Here is a 26,302-nt window from a genome sequence, read left to right on the forward strand (position 1 = left end):
GGTGTGAATGAGGGTGAAACTTGTTGAGGACCGATTATGTGAAACAGACTGAAGATGAGTTTTTGTTTGAGGCTTTGTTTATGGATTCATTCGTTCATAACTCACACAACTGATGTTGTATGGTGTCCATAAGCACAGAAGAATTAGAATTTCAATCTTTATTTTCAAGAAAATATTATATTTGAATATAATTATAAATGTAGTTTCTGAGTTAAAATAACCCTCCAAAGTGCAAAATGCAGTTTAAACATCTGTTGCAAGAAATTTCAATAAAAATCTAATTTTGACAGATATTGTAAATTTTATCTGTAAAAAGGGTGAAGTTTGTTTTTTCTCTTTTCTCTCTTTGCAATTCAACACTTTTTGTTACAATTCAATATCCTTTTCTTTATTCTATTCAATTTTTTTATCTTATTATTTATCTCTTACACAGTCTATTCTTTACTCTGGTTATTTTTCCGCAGTTGCAAACTGTTGCAAACTGCAATTTTCCCATTGTGGGACAAATAAAGGTTTTCTAATTCTAATTCTAATTTTAAAAGCTTATTTCCAGACGGGCTATGAATGAGGACATCATCTTCTATTAGGTGATTTTTAGAGAATACAGTTTGTGCTTTTATATAGTTCTTACACTTACAACTTCTTTCCTTATTTCTAATGCATACGCACACTTTTGTACGTTGCATGTTCTTTTTATAGTTCTTTTTATTCTCTTGTTGTTAACCATGACCTTTGTTGAACATTCCTCTCTTCTGCAACTCATACATTATTTAAAATCTAGTTTGCAGTCTGTTCCTTAATGAAGGCCAAGAGCCGTGTCATAAACCTGTTCGTTATGCTTCAATATTTCCTTTCACAGAGCACCTGCTGCTCTATCTCCATCTCTTCAGATCGAGTCCTTTACTCCTGTCTGAAGTGCCTCAGCAGCAGCAGCAGCAGATTGGATTACACATGAATCTGGTCGTCCAATCTCCTAAAGTTCAGCCTCATCTCAGAGCTGAGCGATAAACATAAAAACAACATTTACAACGCCCACTTTCTTCCCCCCTCTCCTCGGGACGGTTTAATATCCTGAGCCGTCTCGTCGCCTCTGAGATCAAGCTGATCAACGGGGGGGTTCATTCTCGCGTTGTCAAGTTAAAAAATGGCAGCGGCGGAGGAAGAGCGCGGGGTTCATCTCTTTTCTGACGATATTTATAAAGGGCCAATCTCACTGCTGCTCCGGCTGGACATGAAGGTGAAAGCGGGGTTTGATAACGGATCAGACTCGCGGCTGGAATACCAACAGGCCTCACTTCTTCTTCTCTTCTTTTTTTTTTCCTTTCATTCGCCCCTGAGCGGACGCAATAAAAGCTCAGAAGAGGAGGAGGAGGAGGAGGAGGAGGAGGAGGCTGAAGGAGGCTATAACTCTAAGAGCCTTGAACAGGATGTCTCCAAGATACAGAGCGAAAAAAAAAAAAAGAACGAGGAAGTAGAGCTCAGGAGGAAATAAAAACCTCCAACTTTGATGCAATAAGATAGAACTCTAAAGCAGAGGATGAAGGTCCCTGTGATGCAATAAAGAGGAAGTCAAGGCGGGAAAGTCACTTTTTATCCTCCGTCTTCTTTTAAAAATGATTGTTTCAGAGGAACCACTATAAACCATGTCCTCCATCTGCAGCTGGAAACTTTTCTTTATCGCACTTTTCTAAATGATTGGATGTGACGGAAGCTAACGACGCTTTGACCTCAGAGAGAAGGAATAAATAACATTTACACCATCCAGTGATAATTCACTGTTCTGCTGGGAAACCTTTGGATCTGGAATCCATTCATGTGGATGTTACTTAGACATGTAGCACCCACCTAGACCAGACCAGACACCTTACATCCCATAGCAATGAAAAAGCCCCCCCCCCCCAACAACCTCCTGTCAGATCAGACAGGAGAGGCTTCACTTGATAAAGACAGACCAGACTTCGTCCCACTAGCTAACTGCTGTTTACAGGCCATGGTGTTTGAGATGTTTTGCCTCCAGTTAAGCCCCGCCCCTCAAATAATGTCACAGTGTTTACAAACTGGACTACAACAGGACTTACAACAGGACTACACAAACATACAGTCCGGATTACAGTTGTAGAGGTGAAGCTGCAGTATCCAATGTTGCTTTAGAGGCGAGCGGTGATGACATCATCACGTTCGTATCAGGCATCTACACAAATAAAAGAAAGAAACTGCACAGGCTCCGTATTTGTCTTTTTCACCCCCGGACCTGGATTCAAAAAGGTTCTAGTCACCAAAAAAATCCGGATCCATCCTGATTGTCGGCCTAAATGTACATTGTATGTATTTGTCTAAACGTGTCCTCATGATGGCCCATGTCCATTCTCTGACGAGACAACACAAGTCAGACCTACAATATTAGCAAGGTGGTCCTAATGTTATGTTCCTCAAACAAATTCCAGGTATTTTTATTCTCAGAAAGTTTCTAAAACATTCTTTACCGACCTAAGGGATAAATGCTCCTGGTTTTGGAACAACTACAACGAAGTGTGAAAGCAGTGGTGCTGGGCCGACTGTTGAAGGCCAGCTGGGTTTAATTAACTAAGAGGCCGGTTAGTAAAATCCAGCTACGCCAAGGATAGCAAGTTAAAATGTTTTTTTCCATAACACAGCAGGACATTTGGAATAAAAGTGCAAAAATTTAAGTAATGATCAACAGTTAAATAACATTCACCAGACTGAGAAACAAACTGAATACACATTCTGATTAACATGACTCTGGCATAAGCTGCATCTTCTGAAACTCAAGGGTGTCGGAATATTTTCATTCTTATCAAACTAACATCGGCTCGAATAACTGAAATAACTGGCGACTTAAAAATCAGCTGTAACAAACTCATTTTGTTTACTCTGCACAATGTTAAAATGTGCATGTATCTAACAAACCAAATGAAAACGCCGCTGCTAGAAGACGAAACTTCACACTCACCGTATGCTGTAGAGCACGTTGCCGTTTTTAGAGATGCGCAGCAGCTTGTTGTCCGTGGTGACCTCATGGAAGTTTGCTCCCTTCTCGTTGGCGAAAAACAAGTCGGGCTTCCAGATGGAGTCCAACATGGAGGGGTCGAGATCCAGCGAGTCGTCGGGATACTCACTGTAGGCGAGCCGGGGGTCGTTCCACTGCTGCCTCAGGAAGATGTTCACTCTGTAGTCCTGGGGGGGGACAGAAGGGACGGAGGATGGAGGAGATGTTAGAAGGAGGAAGGACATTCTTTCTAGTCCCAGTCTGAGTCAAGGTGTGAGTGAAGACTTCAAAATGTGACTTCAAATGAAGCGGAGATGTTTGTTTCACCCAAATCTTCATCACTTAATGAATTAATGTGTATTTACTCAAACAAGTATGCCGTTGTGTTTCATAGCTCATCAACCTGGACAACCCAACAAAGCTAGGAGAGCTCCCCCTGGAGTCTGGCTGCAGAACAGTTCATAAGCCCCGCCCCCTCCATGTTAGTGGGCGGGACTTGGGCCGAAATAAAACACTAAAATGTCTGTCGTTTTTTGGTAATTAATATAATGTTGATTCATGTTCAAGTGTCAATTTTTTGGATGAGTTTCATTTTAGCTCATTAGTTGATGCCATAGAAACAGGATGTGATATAATAGCTTCCACCAGTTGCCATGCCAACCGCTCCATAAAGCGATCCCGTTGGATGAGAATAAATGAACAAGTTCAGTGTATAATCCAACATTTCCATGTAACTGGTGGAGGTAGAGCAGCACCTGAATAAATAGCATCAGTTTGGTCAATGTGAGGAAGTGGTGACATGTTTTTATTTATATTTATACACAGTGTTTGATATTTATTGACAGTGGTTTGAGGACAGTCCAATCACGGGGAGAGGTATTTTTTTTTTCTCCGTATCAGTTGAAACCATTGACAGCTCCTCTAAAGTGAAGCCAAAGCAAGTAGAGCTCCCCCTGGTGGCTGGAGGCCAAACTAAACCATTAAAGTACACATCAAATAATAGTTTTTCCAGAGATGGTTTCTCTCATTTTATCTAGTTGATATAACGCTCATGTTTGATCAAGTGACAATTTTTCTGTGAAACTTATATATTATTTGACGCTATAAAAAACAGAATGTGACATCATGACGATAGACAACAAGCGCCGTATCCCTTAAGTACTAGAGTCAGTTTGACCAATGGGAGGAAGTGGAGACAATCAAAATCAAAATATCGATACTTTCGATACTTTATTGAAGGTAAGTGTTGTGTTCTCTATGAAGCTGTGATTTAAAATACTTTTTTACGTTTACCAGACACATTAGGTAGAATCGGTATCACATCAGTATCGCCGATACCAGCCTTAATTTTATCAGTATCGGATCAGAAAGGAAATCTGCGGTATCACACATCACTACTGGCTTCTCCAGAGTCTTGCAGTGGTAGGAAAAAAAAGAGAAATGTGAAACAAATGTGATGTCTCTGCAGTGGAAATCTGCTGCATTACTCAACTGAAAGGTCAGAGTCCAGAAAAAATGAGGAAACATCTTAATTCACAACTAATTTAAGCGCTTGGATCTTGCATTTCTGCATTTCCACATCCAGAGTCGGCAGAAACAAAAGAGCAGGAGCTCGTTGTGCTTCTTTGAACGTGAATCAATCAGACATGAACGTATGAACGGTTCCCACCCGTCACCTCCACCCTCCTCCACCTACGACTACAGCAGCACTTCTCTCTGGAGGTCCGGAGACTCTCTGAAGCAGACAAGGCCGGTTGGAGGGAAAATTGATTCGACAGAGAAATTAAATTACGACAAAGCAGCAGAAGTTACAGAGCATAAATCCCCCCGAAACACCTTGAACAGAAAGATGTAAAAAGATGAAGGAAAGTGAGGAAATAAAGGGTCCGTCAAGGGTCAGTGCGCTGCTGACTCAAGACGCTGTAACTCCACACGGAGGATCGGATCGACAGATACCAGCGGACGTAGCCGCGGAGTGATGGGCAGGATTTCACGGCCGGACGAGCAGGTGGTTATGGGTCTTCATCCATATGTCATTTGACTTTCACTGATCGTGGTGAGTTGTAGCCTTGAGCTGAATCACAGATCGTTTCCTCGCCCGTAAGCAAAAGTGATCTCTCAGATCTCCACCCGGCTCTGGAAGACTATAAACAGCTTCTTCTTCTTCTTCTTCTTCATGCTTATTTTTCCACTTGTCTCTGGGAGGTCTCGTGTTTGATTGATAAAGATTTGTTTTAAATGTGCTGCAGAAAAGGGAGTTGCCAGAAATAGACGCACATACAGAAGAGGCAGATAGATGGATGTGGATAAGCTGAAGGTCGTCTCTGTGGTCGGACACCGGGCGATGGAGGGATAGAGCGGGAAGACATGCAGAGGGAAGGACGGACAAGAGGTAGAGACGTCTGGAGAAGGGATGGATTCATTTCTTTTCTTTTTATTTATGTGCAGAAAACGCTCATCAGGTGGAAAGAGAAAGAGCAGAGTTTGTAACTTGAAAGTAACTATTTATTTCATGTTAAAGCGCAGGTGCTGATCTGGCATATCATTATGACCTAGTATTGCCTAGGTCTCCCTCGTGGTGATTCATCAATGAGTGTCATTACTATGGGGGGTCTGGTCTGGTCTGGTCTGGTCTAGGTGGGTGCTACATGTCTAAGTAACATCCACATGAATGAACACCAGGTCCAAAAGTTTCCCATCATAGCACTGAATCGCCACAAGATGGTTTAAATGTTATTCACTTCTCCTGTCAGTGGTCATAATGTTGTGGCTGACTGATATACTCTATTAAGTGTACGAAAACAAATATTCTCTATTCCTTTCTCTAAGTGACAAGCTAACTACAGTTTTGACGTGAAAGACTCGACAACAGCAAACAGTCAGAATCAGAGGCGTCTCTTCTCCTTCAGCTTTTCAAAGATCAGAACTAGAACTCGGTTTGTCTGTGTTTAATAATTTCTCGTCGTTCAGGTGTGTTGACAGGCAGCTGGAGCTGTTCTGTGTGTTCAGAGTGTCGTCTCCTTTTCTTTTTTTTCCCCCGGTGTCTATATTCAGCGTGTTGGTGGCATTTAGCTCCGTCCTCCATCTCCTTAATTGTCAATTATTCTCCGGATCGGGAGCTGGGCAGCGTTCATCATTAAGGTGCGTGGCGGAGCAGAAATGCATGTTGGGGGACGCGGTGCAGCCACGGTGCTGCAGATCTACAGTCACACAGCAACCGGCCTCTGTTTACTTCACTGTTTATCACAGACGATATCTCACATGAAACAAATGAACTTGACCTTTAGAGGAACGAAATACGATCACATCGCTCCCTCTCTGTGTCAGCGCAACGCACAGTTTGATTTCAGATCACGCTGCGACGTTTCCTGTTGCACCAGGAGCTCTCACGAAGAATCCACACCCTCTCCTGTCTGTTCACACGTAAACTACATTACCCACGGGGCCGTGCATGTCTCCAGCCTCTTTCTGTTCTCGCTGCTATGAAGCGACACTGACTGTTGTTCTCAGAAAAATGTGACGTCACCACGGCTGTTTCATGACACTCTGGGGGGTTTCAGGTTGTGTCATTGATTACCGACTGAATGTCAGCATCCCCACTAGCAACAAGAACGGGGCCCCATTAGTGTCTATAGGGTTCCATCATTGTCATTGATATGGACCAATACCAGCATCTCTGGGGCCCCCCTCCAATTTCTTTACATGAAAATAAAAATCTGATTGATTATTTTCTGATTATTTTCATGGGGCCGCCTCTGAGCGTTTGTCTTGTGAATCTGGAGAAGAACCAGGTTTATTTAGACCTGGACCAGATTTCACCATGGACGAGACTACTTCCTGGTTCATTGAAGATAAAAAAACAACCTGTTGCACTTCAGTTTTTCAACACAACAAATCTAATTTTAGTTGAATTTGTTAAATCCTCAAGTGAAAAATATCATCCTCTGATTTGCATTCGATCCTTTTTGCTTCATATCGTGCATCACGTAATGTTACCCACCTTTAAAAAGGTTTCCAGGTAATGAGCGGATCTAATCTGTATTTTTAATTTTCGTTTACTTTCCTTTTAATTAATTTAGTGAAAATTTCAGATTTGCATGTATAATTTCCTCTGACCGTGACTCTACGTGGCGTCTGTGAATGAACTCTGCCCTGCAGGTCTGACTGTACGTTCAAGCATTTAGTGATTCAAGTATTTACTGGAGAGTCATTTAAAAATGAATAATTCCAGGAAATATTTCAGCATTAGAGACGTTTCTGAAACTGAGGACGCTCAAATATTTAACACTTCTATCTAAGAACGTGACTCGCGGCTCTTTGCTGCTAAGTGCTGTCCTGAAATTACCGTCAACCTTCACCATGCGGCTATGAAACCATTAACACGGGAAGTGCTGTACTTACACAATACCGCACTCATTTCAGCCTGTATTAAACTCAGGCTGTAAACCACGCATGAGCGACCGCACTCATCCTCCTCCTCCTCTTCTTCTTCTTCTTCCTCCAACAACAACAACAACAGCAGCAGCAGCAGCAATAACCAGAGAAGCAGGAGCAGCCGTATCCTGATTCCACGCCTGTCACAACATCCTGTCGCTCCCTGGACGCTGCTCAGGTAGGAAGAGGAGGAAGGAGGTTACGGAGGCTCGAACATTATGGCGACACATCTGTTCTGTTCAGACGACGCTGCACGAGGAGGAGGAGGAGGAGGAGGAGGAGGAGGAGGAGGAGGAAGATGAGTCAAAGCAGCGTCTCTGTGACACGTCGAGTCCATTTAACATCCAGCGAGTAAAGTTCAGCTCCAGATCACCGGGTGGATTTACAGTTTGAGCTTTGTTTATCACGAATACGTTCAAAAGAAAAGGATGAATAAATGAAAAATAGAAGAAAGAAACATGAAATATGTTCGAAAAAGAGTTATTTAACTTAAATGCTTCCATATTTTACAAAAGGAAATCAGGAAATCCAAAAAAACACAAAACAACCAACAAGGTGAGGGAGTGATTCTTAATTTAATGTGATACTTCCTGTTTCTTCCATACATCTACTGAGTATTATATTTTTATATATATTTTTTAATTTTACATCTATCTGTAATCCACTCCACCATGAAACCACCAAAGCTTTTAATTCTTGTGCGTGACCTGGGAATTTTAAAATTCAAACTTGCTCTCAGAAAAAGTTCCATCTCTGAAAGGGTTTCGGTTCGTAGGTGGTGATGAATTATTTTTGACCTTATAAATTATTTGTGTTGTTTGCAGTTCAACAACGTCCATGAGTTTTACCAGCTTTGACCTTTAAAACAGTGAATTGGTTTGTTCCAGATAAACGATGCTGTTAAACCTGCACTGGAAGAGTTTTTAGATAAATTAAAGGTAAAGTTAACAATTAACTCATTAATGCATGTTCTGTTATTATGACCTCAGCCCCGAACAGAAACGGCCTCAACAAGTTATTTATCTCATTGTCTTTGGGGGAAAAAAGTTTTGTTTTCCCCAGATCTCGATATATTTAATTAAATGCTGACTGATGGATTTCATTAACACTATAATGTAGTAAAATAAGAGCCTAGTGTAACAGGTTTACTGTGAGGTGAGATGTTTGTTTTGTGTTTGCTAAATAACGAGTACATTTCTGGAGATCTTCAGAAAACAGAGCTTTGTTTTCCAGAGATAACGAGATAAATAACTTGAGAAAACAGAGGAAATGAACTCGTTATCACAGGAAAACAGAGGAAATAATATGTATGAACGTTTGGCCCTTAGGGCTTCTGTATTATGCAATTAATCACGAAAACATTTGTTTATCTAATGACAGAAATAAAATAAAACCTATTTCACAAACTTTGATTACTTCTCAGACTAAAACACACACGCTGAGGTGGAATTTAACTTCAAACTATGCAATGAATGCATATTTAAAAAAACATATATTAAGATAAAAACTACAAATTATATTTTCTTACTTCTAATTACAGAGAATCACTTTTTATTTCTCTGAGGTCGTGTAAACTTTGCAAAACAACGCATATGTTCTCTTCATAAAATAAAATAACTAAATAAACTAAGACTTGTGTTCCTAGTTTAGATATTAAACTGTAAATTGATAAACATAAGATTTAACCAGGTTAACCTAGGTTAATGGTGAGATGGAGGCTTTATTTATTCAGATTATTTAATCTAAAATCCATGTTTTTTTTTTTTTGTTTTTTACTCCTTTGAAGTAAATTTTACTTTGAAACTACACATGTATATGATTAGATTACATATCTAGTAAATCCTGTTTGCCTCCTCCTTTACTATTAAAGCTACATGTGACACTGTGAAGGTCGTGATCTGAGTCATTAATTAAAAATAAGTAAATTAACTATTTTCTGGGGTCAGTTAATGCTTCATTTGTAACATTTAAACCAATTATTAGATATAATTGTTGGTGAAATATCTAAATGCATATAATGTTTAGAAAAATAAATGGACTTTATGGCAGTTTTTGCTATATGCACTAAAATTGAATGATGTTTGAGTGATAACAACAAATTTTTATCACGTTTATGACATAATTCACTCAATAGAAGATTTTCTTTGTCTTTAAATCCACTGAAGAACTGGTCAATAAGAAACCTGCTGAAACTTCAATGATCCGAGAGGGAAATGACTTGACCAGCAGCTTAGTTGCAAGTAAAAAAACGCAAGTAAAAAGAAAGATACAATAAGATAAGTAATGAAAACCTTTACAGAATTAGCATATGAACAAGTATTACAGGTTACAGAGCAGTGACCTCCAGAACGTTCCTGACTGAACGTTTCTGAGTAAAACGAGGCCTGATTCTCAAGGTTAGCGTGAACATGTTGGCTGCGTCCGCACAGACTGAGGAATGAAGCGGTCGCTGCGAGTGCACAGAAGACGGAGAGGAGGTGAAAAAAGAGGAATGAGCTGAGACGGGAATAAAGCCGTGTACCGCCGGGACTTGAACAAGCACTGCACCATTCTTCCTCCTCCATCTATCACCGGGCGCCGGCGCCGGCAGCGTGAGCGCGAGCCTCCTATCTATTATCTCTGTGAGGAACAAATCCAGTTAAACTGGCATCACAGGGAGGAGCAGATTTTTGGGAAACAAGGAGTTTTTTTTGTTTTTTTTAAGTTTTGGGGATTTACGGCTCGAGGTTGGGAATAGGAAGCGTTACTGTAATCAGATTACATTGGTCTTTATCGTAGTAATGTAACACATTAGTGTTGAGAACGTCAGTAATGGAGGGAGGGAAACACAAATCAAACCCTTTCTGTGACTGGAGGAGAAGACGAGTGGAGATAGACGCCTTATAGGACTGGGCAGTTCAGACTGAATACTAGAATATTAAAATATTAATATGTCGACATACTGGTGTATTTGATTACATCATGAGACACTGTTTCAGACCAGACCCTTTTCAATATTCATTATTCTAAAACTCACATCATGTGACTGTGACATAACAGACACAGAAGTTTAAATATGTTTAAATATGAATAAATATGTGAAAATAAATGAAAACACAATTGTCACTGTTTCTTCATTTTATCTTGATGACATTTTTTTGTTTTTCCCTAATCCTCGAACTATAAATGTCCCCAGATTTCATGTTAACACGGAGCCATGCAAACCTGTTTTATAATAGTAAACTAGTCCGTCCTTAGTCAATCTACTGCGTTAATTCCTCTCAAACAGTAGAAAATGTTGTGTGAATGTTTTCATTCTTTCAGCACCGGCAACGTTTCAAAAGTACCGGTTTGTCACTGGTATCAGATAAAACCTGAGTGATATCCATCCTTAGTGGTAGTGGTGGGAAAAAGTATCGATATGGGGATATATTACGATACTTCCTCCGATCCAATATTGGTTTTGAAAGTAATATGAGTCATGTTTTGGGCCGATCTCGAACGATTTCCAAACCTCCACCACCACTTTTTCTGTAAGAGCAATAATTTGGAAATAATTTGTATTAATACTGATTTTTGATTCTGATGCATTATCACTGTCATCTGATGTACTTATATACAACTATAGAAGTGAACTATATAGAATACTGCAATATCATAATATCGCAATAATGTATCGTATCGTGACTCAAGTATCGTGATACATATCGTGATTTAGCCACATGATTTGGCTGAATCATTTAAATAATTAAATAATGTACAGATTTCCTGTGTATTTCTACGATGCAAACTCCAGCTGACATTTTTAAAACCCAGCTCGTGTCCACGTCCACCACTGAGGACATGACCTCGGTGTCCTCGGCGGCGCCTGAGGGCCCTGCGCAGGGTTTACACAGCTGACAGACTCAATGCTTTTAGTGGAGGAAGAAATGATTCATGCATCTTTTTTTTTTTAATTTATTTATTTTTTTTAAGGGAGGTTAGAGGGCTGAGCGTGGCCCGTTCTTTGCAGGATTCACGGGGGCCGTGAACGCTGAGATCACCCCCGTTGTCACATTGGGTGCAGACACAAACACTGAGGTTCAGTGGATCTGCTCTGAGCCTCGCTGCTCTGTGAAGGCTGATGCTTCGCTTCTATTAAACCCTAATGGATTTTCTGTGTAATGACTGAGCGTAAATTTCCGCTCACAAACAGGCGCGTCGTTGTCGCAGCCGCTGCGTTGTTATGCAAAATGGCAGCTCTTTCAAATGAAGTGTTTCAAATGGAAGACAGGCTCAATGAGGCGGAGGGATTTCTAAACACTCAGAGGGCAGGAGGCTTTTAATTTTTTAAAAAGGAAAATAAAAATGAAACTTTGCGTCGCGCCGACTATCAGCCGCGGCCGTCGTTTCAATTAAGAGCATTTTTTAAAAAGGCAAAAATTACCCGAGCTGAAAAGGAACAGCGTCTGGGATGTGCCAGCTCCCATTAGTCGCTTAACCATCCACATCCAAACACAAGCCACAACAAAAAAGAATAATTAAAAAAAAGAGCTGTTATTACTGAGAATATAATTAAACTTACCATTGTTGTCTCGGCGATGGACCCAAAACTGTTGATAAAAATGTTGCAGGTTACGTTTACAGGCGGCCCTAGAGAGAGGGGACAGGAAAGGAGATGGAGAAGTTAGAAAAGGAACTAAAATCAGCAGAAATAAAGCTGTGAAATAAAACCAGAGTGAGTGAAACCGTCGGCCTGTAACAACAAAACAAACGCATCAAAAAATACAGGCTGGCTTCATCACAGCAACGTTTCATATTAAACATAAAGAGTTTAATGTACTGTCAATGTAAAAGCAAGTTCAGTTTTAAAGCTACAAGGTGGAAAGTTGGTGTTGAGTCTCTCTGTTGGGGACAGATTCTGCTCCTGCAAACATCTGATGGACCAATCAAAGTTCTTGGGGCGGAGCTTAATGTGCTGATGGACAGAAGAGTCACAACGATGTAACAGGCAGCGTAGAGTTTTTGTGGGCGGGTCTCAATGTCCGACACAACCCCCTTTTGTCCATATTTGGAGTATCCAACATGGCGACTAAAGGCTCCGCCCACTTTGGGCTTCATTTTCGACATCACGATGGGTTTGTCCATAGTATAAACAGTCAGTTTGTTGGACATTGGTACAAACTGAGTCCGTTGAAACTAGCTTGAAATCTAAATTGTTCCAAACAAATATGCACATGAACAACTGTGCATATTTGAACACAACAATCACACTTTGTTCAGGAACACTGGAACCGAGATGGGCCCGGTTAGAGAGGACGGTCACAGCCCGACTGGTGTCATTCTAGACATGGAGGAGCTCGTTTATCCACAGGCCCAAACCAGCTCCTCAGTATTTATACTGATCCTATATAGACACGTTGTTTTCATCACATAGATGCTTGATGAACCTGAACATGTTGCTCATAGACAGACATGAATCACAGAAGAGCTGCTGATGCTCCATTTTCAATTTGATTATTTCCTGAAATCCATTGTTTTTACTGCAAAATTATGACCAATCTGGAAACTGTTGGCAAGAACTTTGTCTCGATTGCACTGTGAAATCCAACTCTCTGTTAAAATTGTGCGACTCAAACCTTTAATCGGACCTAAACAGTGTTCACAAGGTTCCTGATCTGAACTGAACTGGAGGAAATAAACTGTCTCGTCTTTGAATAAACGAGTTTCTGCTCTGGACTCAAATGCTCCAGCAGCTTCATGACGTCAGCGCTTTACTAGTAACTGAGAGAAGAAGAAGAACGTGTAAACATCTAATTACAACTTAAGAAAACTACAAATGAGAAAATCTATCTCACATCCCTCTGAGACTTAAAAAGCTGGTGTCAATAAACACAACGGTGTCACTGCGAAGGAGACGACAGCGAGCGGAGCAGTCGTCTCTCACTCCTGGACGTTTCCAGTCAAGGTGAGGTGAGCAGCTATCAGGCCTCCATTGATTCACTGTATTACCACGTTGTACAAACACAAATGTGATTGCTTGTCGGCGGGAACGGAGTCGCGGCGCGTGGAGGTCGGCCAAAAAAAGACGGTCGAGCTTTCGGGCAGACCGGACGTGATATTGACTTTAAGAGTGAATAACCCCCCAATTTCTCTAATGCCTCGAGTCGTGAGGCTGCACATCACACGGGGAAAGTACGATCAAAGGCTGGACTGAACCAGCTGAGGAGAGCTTATTGACATTTAAAGAAAGGTGCAGAGATTTTATATAATACGTTTATTGACATTTAGATAAGAGTGATGGAATCAAGCTTTAAAATACGTGTACAGAGCGTCGGATGCTGTGTTTCTCTACTTGTCTCTTTTAACTCGAGGACATCTAGTAATTTGTATTAACTTTCAAACTTGTTTTTGATCTTAACCTCCTGAGACCCTGCGTCCTCGTATGTGGATATTAAGCTTATTCTGTTTCATTTAGATGGTTTATTTATGATTATTAACTTTTCTAGTTTGATATGACGCTCAAATTTAACAAATTCTATCAATAGAAACGAGCTACAGCGTCAAATATTCATTTGAGGATGATTTCATTGTTTGCAATTCTGCTTCTTTCTTATAGTGAAATAATCCCCATGTCCAAATATAGTTTTTTCTAAAAACTACTTCCTCTGCAAAGATGATGCTTAGTTTTTCTTCTTCTTAGGTCCTAATAATCCCAAATACCTTGGAGAAATTAAACATGCATAACAAGCAGAAGCTTGGGTCTCAGGAGGTTAATTATGTGCAAATCGGTGTAAATGTGTAAAATAAAACCAGGTCAGAAACCAAATCTCTGCACAAAGGTCCAGTGATTCCTGTGCAAATCTGTATTTTGGTGATTTTGGATGTGATATTGTTTTTTTTGCTTTGCTCCTGCTCAAGAACTGATGGATGACAAGTGTGGTTGTGCATTTTGATGTCTTGCATCTGTAATTTGCATACGGCCTGATCTGCAGAACAACTAAAGCTGTCAAAAAGCGTAGTGGTGTAAAAAGTCCTGTATTTCTAGAAACAGTTTTATTCGTAGTTCTTAGGATTTTAATGCACATTCTGGTTTTTACTTTTCTTTGTGGCATAAAAAAAATATATATTATTATTATACTGTGACATAAATTATGTTTATTTGCACACAGAGAAACTGAGATCAGGTCAGGTATTGGCCAGGGACGAATGTGAAGATGCATTTGAACAGCAGGTGTGAACACAGGGTGGATGTTAATAATCCTTGAATGTTCCCTTTATAATGCTCTCATTGAAATACTTGGAAATTCTAAACTTCAACCTTAGACTCACTGAAGGAAATAAGAAGATTTCTTTACTTTTTAATTTTCGTGGAGAAATTCCAAATGAATGAATTTCCCATATCTGGTTCCTCGTCCTTAAACAAATGTAAACATGTATTTAGAGCATTAGAACCTCAGAGCTGATAAAACATCATCACATTATACAACATTAGGGCACTTCTTCTTCTTCATGGTTCCTAATAAAGTTACCAGATATGGTTCCTCGCTCCATAAAGGGTTAAACATTAAACGTTCTCGCTTTTAAACACGTCTTTGTTTTATTCCTCAGCAGAAATCTTTACAATAATAATATTAAAAGCTTGATTTTCTACTTAATGAACTGTTTTCATCATCATATGTATTCACTACTTTTTTATTTATTAGTAAAGAAGCATTCGTTTGCTAATTAGAAGTAATGCTGGACTGTAAGCAGATACTAAAACCTGTAGACAAAGTGTTATCATGGTCTTTGTGTGTGAAATAATTACTATAATCGTGGCCGAACACATCTCTGAGACATTAGTGTAATCTGAGTCCTGTAATCCCGTTATATTTAATCCGATCCTCAATGCTACACGCAGGGGCTCTTAAAACTGTGATGGATTACGAGATTTTCAATCAGCTTCGCATTCTCACATGTTGATGCGACTCGAGGTCAAACTATTCCACGCAATCACACACACCACAGAGTTTGTGTTTAGTGTCCCTGGCTAAACTCGGCGTCTAATTCCACAGGCCGGCGGCGAGCTGCGAATGAAGGAAGGGGTCTGGATTATTTTTGATGGCCAATTACTCTCCCCCCCGTCACAGTCTGAGGACTGCTGGAGGCCACTGGGGAGAAATATCATTCACACACACACACACACACACATAGAGAAACACACAACTGTGGTTAAACCACAGAGTAGAAAAATCATTAAAGCTGCCCGGAGGTGACGGCTCCCTGCGTGACTTACATGTACAGCATCCAATTAGAACAAACAATAGATTACACACAGCATGAAGAAGATGGAAGAAAAAAAGAAACAAACAAGATATTACGATCAATCACGTTTGCTTCCAGCGAATGAAACTGGCTGCACGAGAAGTTAAGTTTGGTCTGATTTAAAGAAACTGTCAGAGTCTGGGTTCATTTATGTGAAAGGTCTAGACCACATCTGGGTTTTATTATGTTCATGCACGGTTTGTAAGAAAAATAAACGCCATGACTGCTCCTTTAAAGTGAAGCCAAAGCCAGTAGAGCTCCCCCTGGTGACTGGAGGCTGCACTGTAGGTCATAAGCTCCACCCCTTCCAATGTCAGTGGGCGGGACTTGGACCAAAGTAAAACACTAAAATTTCGTTTTAACTATTTGACGCTTTGAAAAACAGAGTTGTGACATCACGATGATTTGTATATAGTGTAGTGGTCCCGTAGGGATTCTGACTTTTGTGACAGAAACTTCAAAGTGGTTTTGTTCTTGAGGAATCAAAGTTAGCAAAAATAGCAAGTTTAATTAATTAGTTAATTATTTATTTAATTAATTAGTGGTTGAATCCTATAATGACTTTTACCAATGAAAACGACTTATTGCATCTTTACCACCACACATCAGAAACAGCGACAACTATGTAGTTTTTAAAGCAAATCTCAAACACTGGTCAGAAATAAACCAGACATGTGCTCACATAGTCTCAATGGTTCTGTTAATCTGATGCACACACTCTCTGGGTTCTTGGTCTTGGTTGATTAATGCGCATTGTCACAATTCAATAAAATAATAATAATAATAATAGGAAAGGAGAAAACTCAGACCCTGCTTAGTTTCTTTTGTGCTACATCTCAGAATATTTTCCTGTAAATAAGACGTTTCCTGTGTTGTGCTGTAATTTACAAAAATCAATAATAAATGCGACATTTTAAACTCACGAAATGTTTGCACATCCGTCAGTGCAAGTTTTAACTTGTTCTGTCCATGTTTTTCTGTTCCTCCTACCAATAAGTCATTAGTTTATTCTTTATTTTATTTTTGTATTTCAGCTGCTGAGAGTAGAATTTACATTTTTCAGGTGCTGTATGTTTAACACTGCTCTCTTTAAAATAACTGAGATTCCTTTTAAAAGACATCAATTGAATGTATTTTACTCAAACCTTTTGGCAAATCTGGTTATTAAAACCGAACGGGGAGAAACACGAATGATCTGATCGAACACCAGAGTCCCAATAATACTGATTTATCATATTTACCAGTGATGTAAAGCTGAAACAGGTGCAAAACTATTTAATTTGTAGGAAGATTTTAGTAGTTTACGTTCAAAAACACATTCCTCTTTATGATAATCCCTGTTTTTCTATGTATGTACTTTAATGTAAAGCACAATTAGTTTTATCTTGGCAAAGGTATCGGCTTAATTCAAGCCCTGGATTTAACTCTGCAGCTTTCATGTTACAAATCAAATTATTTAATATTCATGACTTATTGACACATTTTCCTCCTTTTCTCTGTAATATGTATAAACACGTAAGGTGGAGGAGGAATAAACACTCGAAGCTGCACAGACTCCTGGTGAATAATCGCTCCTGCTGGACAAACCCGTCCCCGAGAAGAAGCTCTGATTTGTCAGAGTGCATCAGTGGGTTTATCCCTAAACCAGCTGCTCTTACATTATCACCGTTGTTTTCTCTCAAAACGGCTTTTCAGGCCTAACTCAAGTCCTCTGACACATTTCCTCCGCATCCCGGCTTTGTTCACAATCCCTCCTTCAAAGATCCCTCGTTCGCTCGCTCCGTGGCAGGAGGGAGGAGGGACGTCGTAATTTGTCTTCCCTGGACGTGTCTCACAGCGCAATGACGCAAAGAAGAAGAAAAAAAAGGAGGAGGAGGAGGAGGAGGAGAAGCTAATACCCGCTGAAAACCTCCTCTTTCTGCTGCTCTCCCTCCTTCCTTCCCTCCACCACTCATTTAATAACCATCCAGTGAAGAAGACAGTTTGTTTTATAGGTTTTCAATAAAGACAGAAGACGGGGATGCAGCAGAAAAAGAAGACAGAAGCTCATTAAGGGTCAGGGAGGACGGGATACTGTAGCCACGTACTTAGATTCGCCTCATCGCGTGTGTTTAAAACGCTGTGAGCTGCAAACGCACACAGACATGACGATGTACATGTCTACACTTGAAAGGACACTTGATTACGTAATAGACTCCACTGCCTTTTGAATAAAGTGACGATTTCTCAATTAAACCCTTTGTTCTTGGTCATATAATTGAACTGCATATGAATAAATATGCACAAAATAACATGTGAGGTGTTTTAGGACGGGGTAGGAAGTCCACAACCATTACATGAAACCAACGTCAGACTAGTAACACCTGCAGTTCGTCTAGTGTCCACTAGAGGTTGGATCCAACAATGAGTGATGACCTCCATGTTAAAACGTCCAGCATTACAGTATAAATATGCAGCTTACAGCCTGATACAAATACAAATATTTGGGTTAGCACGGCACATCATTTAGTTTTATCAACCACCTCAACAAATCACCTCAAACAACTGCAGTTCTTCCAATCTCCACAAGAGGCCGCCTCAAAACGTGTAAAGACGTCAACGCTAAACAACAGCAGAAACAAACATGTTTACAGCCTGGTATGAAAAACACTTTAGGCCTTTACAGCTAAAACTTTACAGTTAGTTTTTATATAATTCACTTGTTTAGCTATTTTATATTATATTATAAAACTTAAAGTTATGTATAATTAACCATCTGGAGTCGAGCTGATGCAGCCAAATCACAATTTAAGACGACGTGGCATCAACACGCAGCGTCACTGAGTCTCCATTTCAACTTTTGTAGAAAGTGCAAACTTCATCCTATTCACCATTTTTTAAAGTGTGTTGACAGGCCAAGCAAAACTAGATTTGTTCTAAATACTTTACGCCACAGTTTGTCCTGAATATTGCCGTCATGTCGGTGTGCGTCTGGTACACGGGAGAAACAGTGAAAAGCAAAAAGCTAGTAAGTGGATAATGCTACTCAGTTTCAAATGCTTGAAAGAAATAAAAAACACGACAGGCTCTTTCCTAACAGTGGAAAAGTGCGTCTCATCAACCAATCAGGAAACGATGCGTCAGTGAAGAGGGGAAAGTTGTGGGAGTGAGTCTATATTCAGTCTGTGAGAAAGAATCCAGATATTTGGTATTTTTTCTTATTATTACTGATTGTTACACCTGATGGTTTTGTAAATGGTCGTAAATAGTTGTACAAAAATGTGTGATGCATTTTAATGGAAATAGCTTTGTTTGCTAAATTTGTCCATAAGCGTTTGAAATTTACACTTTATTCTAAGTTATAAGCTTGAGCTGAATAGAATGAAACCAAACAAGATGAAATAAAAAGGTAAAAACAAAAGTCTCTGTTCATGAGAAATGATTGTGGCCTCAGCTCCACTCACGCTTCATCTCTTCCACCATTTTCAGATTTTTTTCAGAGGAGCTTTCTTTAAAAATGTGTAATGAGCATCTGCAGCATCTAACCACCTGTAAACAGTTTATGGTTTTGACTAAATTATTTTTAAATGTATCGTAAGAAGTGATAAGATTAAAATTTCCAAATGATGTGACGTACATGCAAATCTACATGGCCTCTAACTGTGGAAGAATTAACACTTGAAGTCCAGAGGAACTTTCAGAGCAATGTGTCCTCAATATCAAATAAAAGTAGACGACGCATCTTTAGCAGGGAACAGAATTAGCAACATGTCTGACTCCCATTCGCACACTGACACTGTTAAACTTATTTACTGTATTTTAAATTTGCTCAATGCATCCCACGTGTACATTCAGGCTAATCTAATACGCGACAATACAGACTGCCATGCTAATTTGTTGCTGCTAAAATAGGCTAAGCTAAGCTAAGCTAAGCTACTGGACACTCACTGCTCAGGTTTAAGCAACAAATAGGAAACACCCCTGAATCTTTTTGACGTCCATATGTATCACAGACTTTAGAGACTCTCATCTTCGCTTCGTGATCTGAAGCTAATGCTAATGCTAATGCTAGCTCTACCCCTAAACCTGCTACAGAGTCTGAAGCTCAGATTTATCCACATGAGAACACGCAGAACAGCCGCTCACACACACACAGACGGAGAAAACAAATAAACGCCGCACTCACTAAGTCGGCTCACACACAGCAAACACACCAGGAGCAAACATGTATGTGCAGATGATTAAACACGTTCAATATGTGCAGCGACACACACACGCACAAATATATGCTGAATGAAAGCCCAAGTGCACACAGACGCATACGTATGAGCGCAGAGGCGCGCATGTAACACAAACACACATTAGCATAGCATTTTGCAGGCGTGCTCAGCGTCTGCACGCCTCATCGCCTTCTCACCTTTTGCGGCAGAAAGCGTTTAATCACGTCCTTCCAAGTCTCTGCAAACATACGTCAAATCAACAGAAAACCCGCCGCCTTGTGAGAGTTAACTGAGCTGTTCCTTCCCTGAATAATGTAACATTTAATCAGTAACTTTACTTTTAAAACTCTCTGAATTATTAACGTCGCACTGATTGTGTTTAATAAAACTGGGCTTTTTCTTATATTGAAAAATTTATAAGTGCTAATTAGTCTGTTCGGCGAATGTTCCTGGGAGATGAATTTTCTGGTGCGCTCACACTCTAAGTGTAAATTACAAAGTTAACTTTGAACACTGAACACACACACACACACACACACACACACACACACACACACATACACAGGCTGAGGAGGCCAATCAGGACTAGCGACTACACTAGTCCTACTGCGGCACAAATAAATCCCCCTCTTCTCCGGCTGAACTCCACTTTCATTAAAAACGAGTGACAACAGCAATAAAGCAGGATGAAACAAACGGCTCGGCCTCTCAGCACTTCTGCTTCTGCAGCCACCGCAGCCACTTACTGTAGAGACGCTCTAAACAGTCTCTCAGGCAAAAGCTTTGGAAATAATATGTACGAGCTCATACGTCGTAGACGCTCCTCCGCGGCTGTAGTTTGTCTGGACAAATATGATTTTCCCTTCTGGAAGTTTCAAGCTTTCATCAGCCGACGGAAGGAAAGTGGTGCTTGCAAAAACTCTCCATTCAAATCCTCTCGTTCTTTCACCAAAACTAGTTGAATCCTTTATTCCCCACACTTTTGGTTTTGGGTTTTTAATTTTTTAAAGAACATTTCACCTCCTGAGACCTGAGCTTTAGTTTCCTATGCATTTTTAATTTCTCCATTTATCTTTATTTGGGATTAGTAGGAGAAAACTAAGCATTGTCTTTGAGCAGGAAGTAGGTTTTAGAAAAAAATTATGTCCTCATGTGTGGACATTGGGATTATTTCACTCAATATTATAATAACCCTTTAACTGACATCGTAACCACACGGTTGATCTTTTTTGCAGTAGTAGACAATAAAATGCTTAATTTCTCATTTTGTACCCATTTTCTAACCATTGCTAGTCATTCATTTTGTAAGATACACAAATTTGCCGCGTGAACACTTTATACATACAAATATCTGATCATAGCGCGAAAGTATACATCATCCAGCTTCAGTATTTATGTTGTATGAGTCTGTACAATCATGTGAACATTTTAATAATGATATGTTATAGTCGGTTTGCGGTGAACGCTATTAATATAGATTAAAAATGATTAATGATTAATCGTGTTTAGTGTCAAAGGGTTAAAGTGGCAAATATGTAACAAAACATAAAACTGTTCATTTTCATGTCTGAATATTGTTGTTCAAGAGCAGAATTGCAAATAATGAACAACTTCCTCCATCGAGTACTTGCGTGTGCGTGACATATTAAACTAGAAAAGTTAATAATCATAAATAAACAAGTTTCAGCTGATGAGGTTTTGAACCTTTTCCACTTTTGTTACGTGACTGTGTGTAGAATGAATCCACTGAAAACATGCTGTCATGTTTTTACACCGACTAGTATCGAGTTAAGAGGATAAAAGTTTAAATACAGCAGAATAAGAAGCTGCCACAAACCTAAGACTCAACGTCCCCATATGAGGACGCAGGGTCTCAGGAGGTTAAATCACTTTTTTTCAACCAAAACATGCAAACAGTTTGGCTTAATCGTCTTCATAGCGTCTCTATCTACTTCCTGGATAACCACCAAAACACAGTTTAATGACTTTCAGTTTTACTACTACTACTACTACAACTACACACCACTAGAAAAACTATGATGAACCAACAAAAATAGCAGCTCTTCATTGATCCTCAGTTTGATTTTTCACCAAAATTGAATGCACGTGTTCAGACATGAGATTATTTTAGATTAAGACATGCTGCTGCAGAATCTGCTGGATATCTACTGGATCTTCTGTCAAATGACGTTTTCTTAGCTTGAAAGGACGACAATAAAAGCTGAAAATGATTTAATTCAAGCAGATTTGGAAATGTTGAAACATGGAGTTCCTCCTCTCTACTAAAGGTTCCTCCTGTATTCGAAAAATAGTTAAACAACAATTAAGAATGATCAATTCCTTGCATTTAATCTCTAAATTATAGTAAAACAGGAATAATTCTTCCAAAGTTAATAATAAATACAATACTTGAGACCTACATCTTATTTTATGTTAGTAAAAAGCATCTTCTTTTCCAAATATTAAAGAATTAAAACACAGTTTTGGGCGTTCAGTAGATTCTGTAGCAACACGGCTGAATATAAAGTCTAAAACTTTGTTTTTGAGCTGATGGTTCTCTGGAGAGTGCACTTTACTTGTTGATATTTATGTTGATGTTGTGTTCAAAGCTCATCATTAGTTTTTTGGCCTTTCAGCAGAACTGAGAGTCAGGGAACAGTTTTTTGGTGGTTATCCAGGAAGTAGACAGCTCCAAATTAGAGATGGTATGAAGACGACAGCCTGATGCATTTGCCAGCGAAGTGCCAGTGATTTATTTTGCTGTTTTCTGCTCCCAGCTCAGCAGACGCTCTTTTTTTTTTCTCCAATGCCAAGTTAATATTTTGTCCCGACTGGGATTTTTTAAACTGGTGCTAGGAACAAACATGGAGTTGACAACTGAGGATAAAAGCCTTTGGGAACGTCTTGTGTCGTCTCTGCATCAACACAAATTAAATTTTTAGAAAAACTGTATATTTTTGTGTTTTTTGGTTCAGTATCTCGTCCCTGCACCAAGATATAGAAACAGGAACCGCTGCTGAAACAAATGCATGCATTCATGACACTGGACGGCGTTTTGGATCGAAGCGTCTATTACACAGCAGGTTACGCCGTGTCCACCGAACGCCATATGTTAGGACGATACAGCAGGTGCATAAAGTCTGCAGGGAACATGTCACCAGTCCAGCATTTAAACCATCTTGAGACAATTCAGTGTTATGATGGGAAACTTCTGGACCTGGGATTCATTCATGTGGAAGTTACTTATAGACCAGGTCCCACCACCACAATGAACCCAATGGCAATGACACTCCTTGTCACACAAAACGCTTTAGGAACAACTCAAAAATACATGAAGAACAGCACAACGTGTTGACCTGGCCTCCAAATTCACTAGATCCCAAACTGATCAAGTATCTGTGGGATGATCCACAGAGGCCCCTCCCCTCAAAGACCCCCCCACTAACACCACAGGACACCCTCAGAAGACCCATGTCCATTCTCTGATGAGTCACCACAAGGCAGATCTACACAATAGTAGGAAGGTGGTCCTAATGTTATGCCTGATCGGTGCATGCAGTTTGCATGGCATAGATTTTATTTTTCTGCATTGACGTCCTCCAGTTTTACATGTTTTATATATTATTTTAAATCTGTCTTCTTGCATCTGCAACTGCAACGCAACAGTTCAACGTCTTCAGTCATTTAAAGAACTGGATTTGCAGCATTCTGTCAAAAATACTTCGTCTTTGCTTGAATGCACGACACATTTATCCGGTTAGCAGGTCAGACCTCTACTGCCTCTTCTTGCTTCTCACCAGCAACGATACGTTATTCGCCGCAGACTTCCTCAAGCAAACTCACGGAGGCTCAACCCCCCATCTGCCGACAACGACGACTCAATAGACAACGAGAGCCGGACCTCCTCACGTGACTCCGTTCTCTTCACGCTGAGCTGGTTTAAGTTTTGATGAGCTCAGGAAGTAAACGGCCAGATGGCGTCGGCGGAGGGGAGGGGAGGGGAAGGGAGGGAAGCTAAATCCAGAGATGTTTCCAGTGTATTCTGGATTCATTCATAAGAGTGAAGCAGCGTGAGACAAACATTACACATATTATGCTTTAATGCAAATGGAAACTTCCTCTTGTTCCCTCGCTGCCACTGAGCTCTTTGCTCAAACGCGATGTTTGCATCCACCCTCGTCCCTCCACTGCAGCATCCTTCGTTCAATCCTAAACATATTTCTCCTGCCGACAGATCTACATCCGGGGACTCATCCTCGACCCACGTCCTCCGGGCCCCTCATCATCAGGGCGCCGTTTACTGAGCCCAATTAACTGGTCGTCCCATCAGCTCTCCTTGCTGACATCTTCATTTCAGAGCACCGCCCCCACTGCGGCATACCTGGACCGCCAAGTGGAACTAATGAAGCTGCATAAATCAAGCACACCCCGCGCTTTTACAAGGAAGGGAGGAGTATAGGTGGTACAGTGGGGTGCGCTCCATTATCGGGCCTTCAGAAGGGTTGTAAAACACGGGTACCTGGAGGACCGCCTTGGCTCCCGCTCTCCGGTGCTTTATTTAACTCTCTCCTCTCCCGGTGCCCAATTTCCTCTCCTCTAAGTGACACCTCTGCACCGCAGCGGCCACAATGAATTTATTTCCTGCGACTAAATGGCACGGAGCTAAACAAAGCAAAGGCGGAGGAGAAAAGCCACAAATGATATGAATAATGCTCTGAATTACGTAGGATCGCCTCCTTTGCAATTGAGCCGCCTTCAGCAAAAAATACTACAATGGCTGCGAGATGTTAAATATTTATAAGGTGTCGTCTGAAGGCTATACGGTCCGCGGGAGGAGGTTTTTACTTTTTATTGATGTAATATATATTCCCCACACATGCTCGTGGAGGTTTAAGACCACGGGAGACAGAGGGAAGTAGAGACGCTTGTTTTTTTTTTCCTGTTTATGTCCGGACACGACAATTGAGGAGGTGATCATTTTATTCTTATCCATCTTACATAAGCTGGAAGACGGGAAAAAATAAATAAAAAGGAGCCTCCCTGGGATCGTAAATCCCCCGTGAAACAGCGATATGATGAACATTTTATCGAGAGCTTTATGTTCCTGGAAGTTACTCAGCTCGGCTCTTAAAAAAGTTCGCGAAAAGTCATAAAACTGATTCTGCTTTTTAAAGAAAGAGGTTGTTAAAGGCAGTTTGCTGTCAAATACATAACCTAAACCTTTCTGTTTATTATTATTGTTATTATTTAGCTTTAGGTTAAACAGTAAAGCTAATTTTTTATTAGTCTCCACATTTGTCCCAAGCCACCACTTGAGATCTGATCCAAGTTTTATTTAGGGGTTCATTGGTTCATTCATTCATTCATTCATTCATTCATTCATTCACCCATTCATTTCTACCAACTTATCCGACGTGGGGTCGCGGTGGTAACTGAAACACTAATCAACCTATACTCAAAATTAGAGTTTCTGAATGTTCAGTTAACAAGCAGCAGAGAAAATCCAATAACTGACAGGAACATGTCCTCCTCCTCCACACTAGGTGGCGATATGTGTCTTTATAGCAGGTTAATACTTTCCTGTTGATCTATTACGTCATATAATAAACGAGTGGTTCATGTCTCAGACCGGCATTTAAACAACAACCAGATGGAGAATAGTTCAGATTTTTAATCTCGTACGTAATGTGTGCACTACTCCAGGTGTAGATAGATGGCGCTATCCCTCAGGTGGTTCTGGGTTCATACACCGCTGCAGTAATTGGGGAGCATGTACACATGTGTTGTGTAGTTTAACTCCGATTAAGTTGTACACATGCTGGAGAAAACTGATTTCCAATCTCATAATCTCAGTGTCTTAATATGAAAAGGAGAATTGATTTTAGTCGGAGAAACATGTTTACAGGCATTTAAAGTGTCCAGTTAAAGTCGGATTAAGGCAATAATTATTTTTCACGTGCATGTAAACACACTGACTAAAATACATTACAATTGTTATTTGTATATATTTTATACTTTTTTAATCATTTGTTCTTTGAAAATGTCTTATACTTGCAGGTCATGCTGCTCACTTGGGCCCCGGGAACAAATCTAGTTTTCTAAATCTGAATTTAAGTCCTTTATATTTTAAATGTGAGTGAATCTGGTATACAAGTTTTGGCAGGGCATCGATATTGTGACTTGGAAGATGGCATCTCCAGGAGAACAGAGTCAGTTTGGTCAATGCAAGGACGTGGAGACACAGTGTTTATATTTTTCATATGGTTCACACAACTAAGGGAATGAAGTCAAATACCTCTCAGACTACCTCCACATGTGGTCTTAAGATGGTCATTTGTGATCAGATTTTCATGGGACAGATGTTAATGCGAGGCGTGAACATGTGCTATAACATTGT

The 26,302-nt window shown here is 40.1% G+C and overlaps 1 protein-coding gene across 4 annotated transcripts in view; it reads right to left on the reverse strand.

Moving 5' to 3' along the window:
- The window catches only part of glra1 (glycine receptor, alpha 1), a 129,230-nt gene that overhangs the window by 38,409 nt on the left and 64,519 nt on the right, over nucleotides 1-26,302 (reverse strand). For all 4 annotated transcript variants that reach the window (XM_047584658.1, XM_047584659.1, XM_047584657.1 and 1 more), the window contains 2 exons: nucleotides 11,985-12,052; nucleotides 2,972-3,195 (listed from right to left, as the gene is read on the reverse strand). In XM_047584658.1, the coding sequence (XP_047440614.1) occupies nucleotides 2,972-3,195; nucleotides 11,985-12,052 (292 nt within the window). The remainder of the gene's footprint in view (nucleotides 1-2,971; nucleotides 3,196-11,984; nucleotides 12,053-26,302) is intronic.

This window comes from Mugil cephalus, chromosome 5 (assembly GCF_022458985.1).
Source record: "Mugil cephalus isolate CIBA_MC_2020 chromosome 5, CIBA_Mcephalus_1.1, whole genome shotgun sequence".
Lineage (NCBI taxonomy): Eukaryota > Metazoa > Chordata > Actinopteri > Mugiliformes > Mugilidae > Mugil > Mugil cephalus.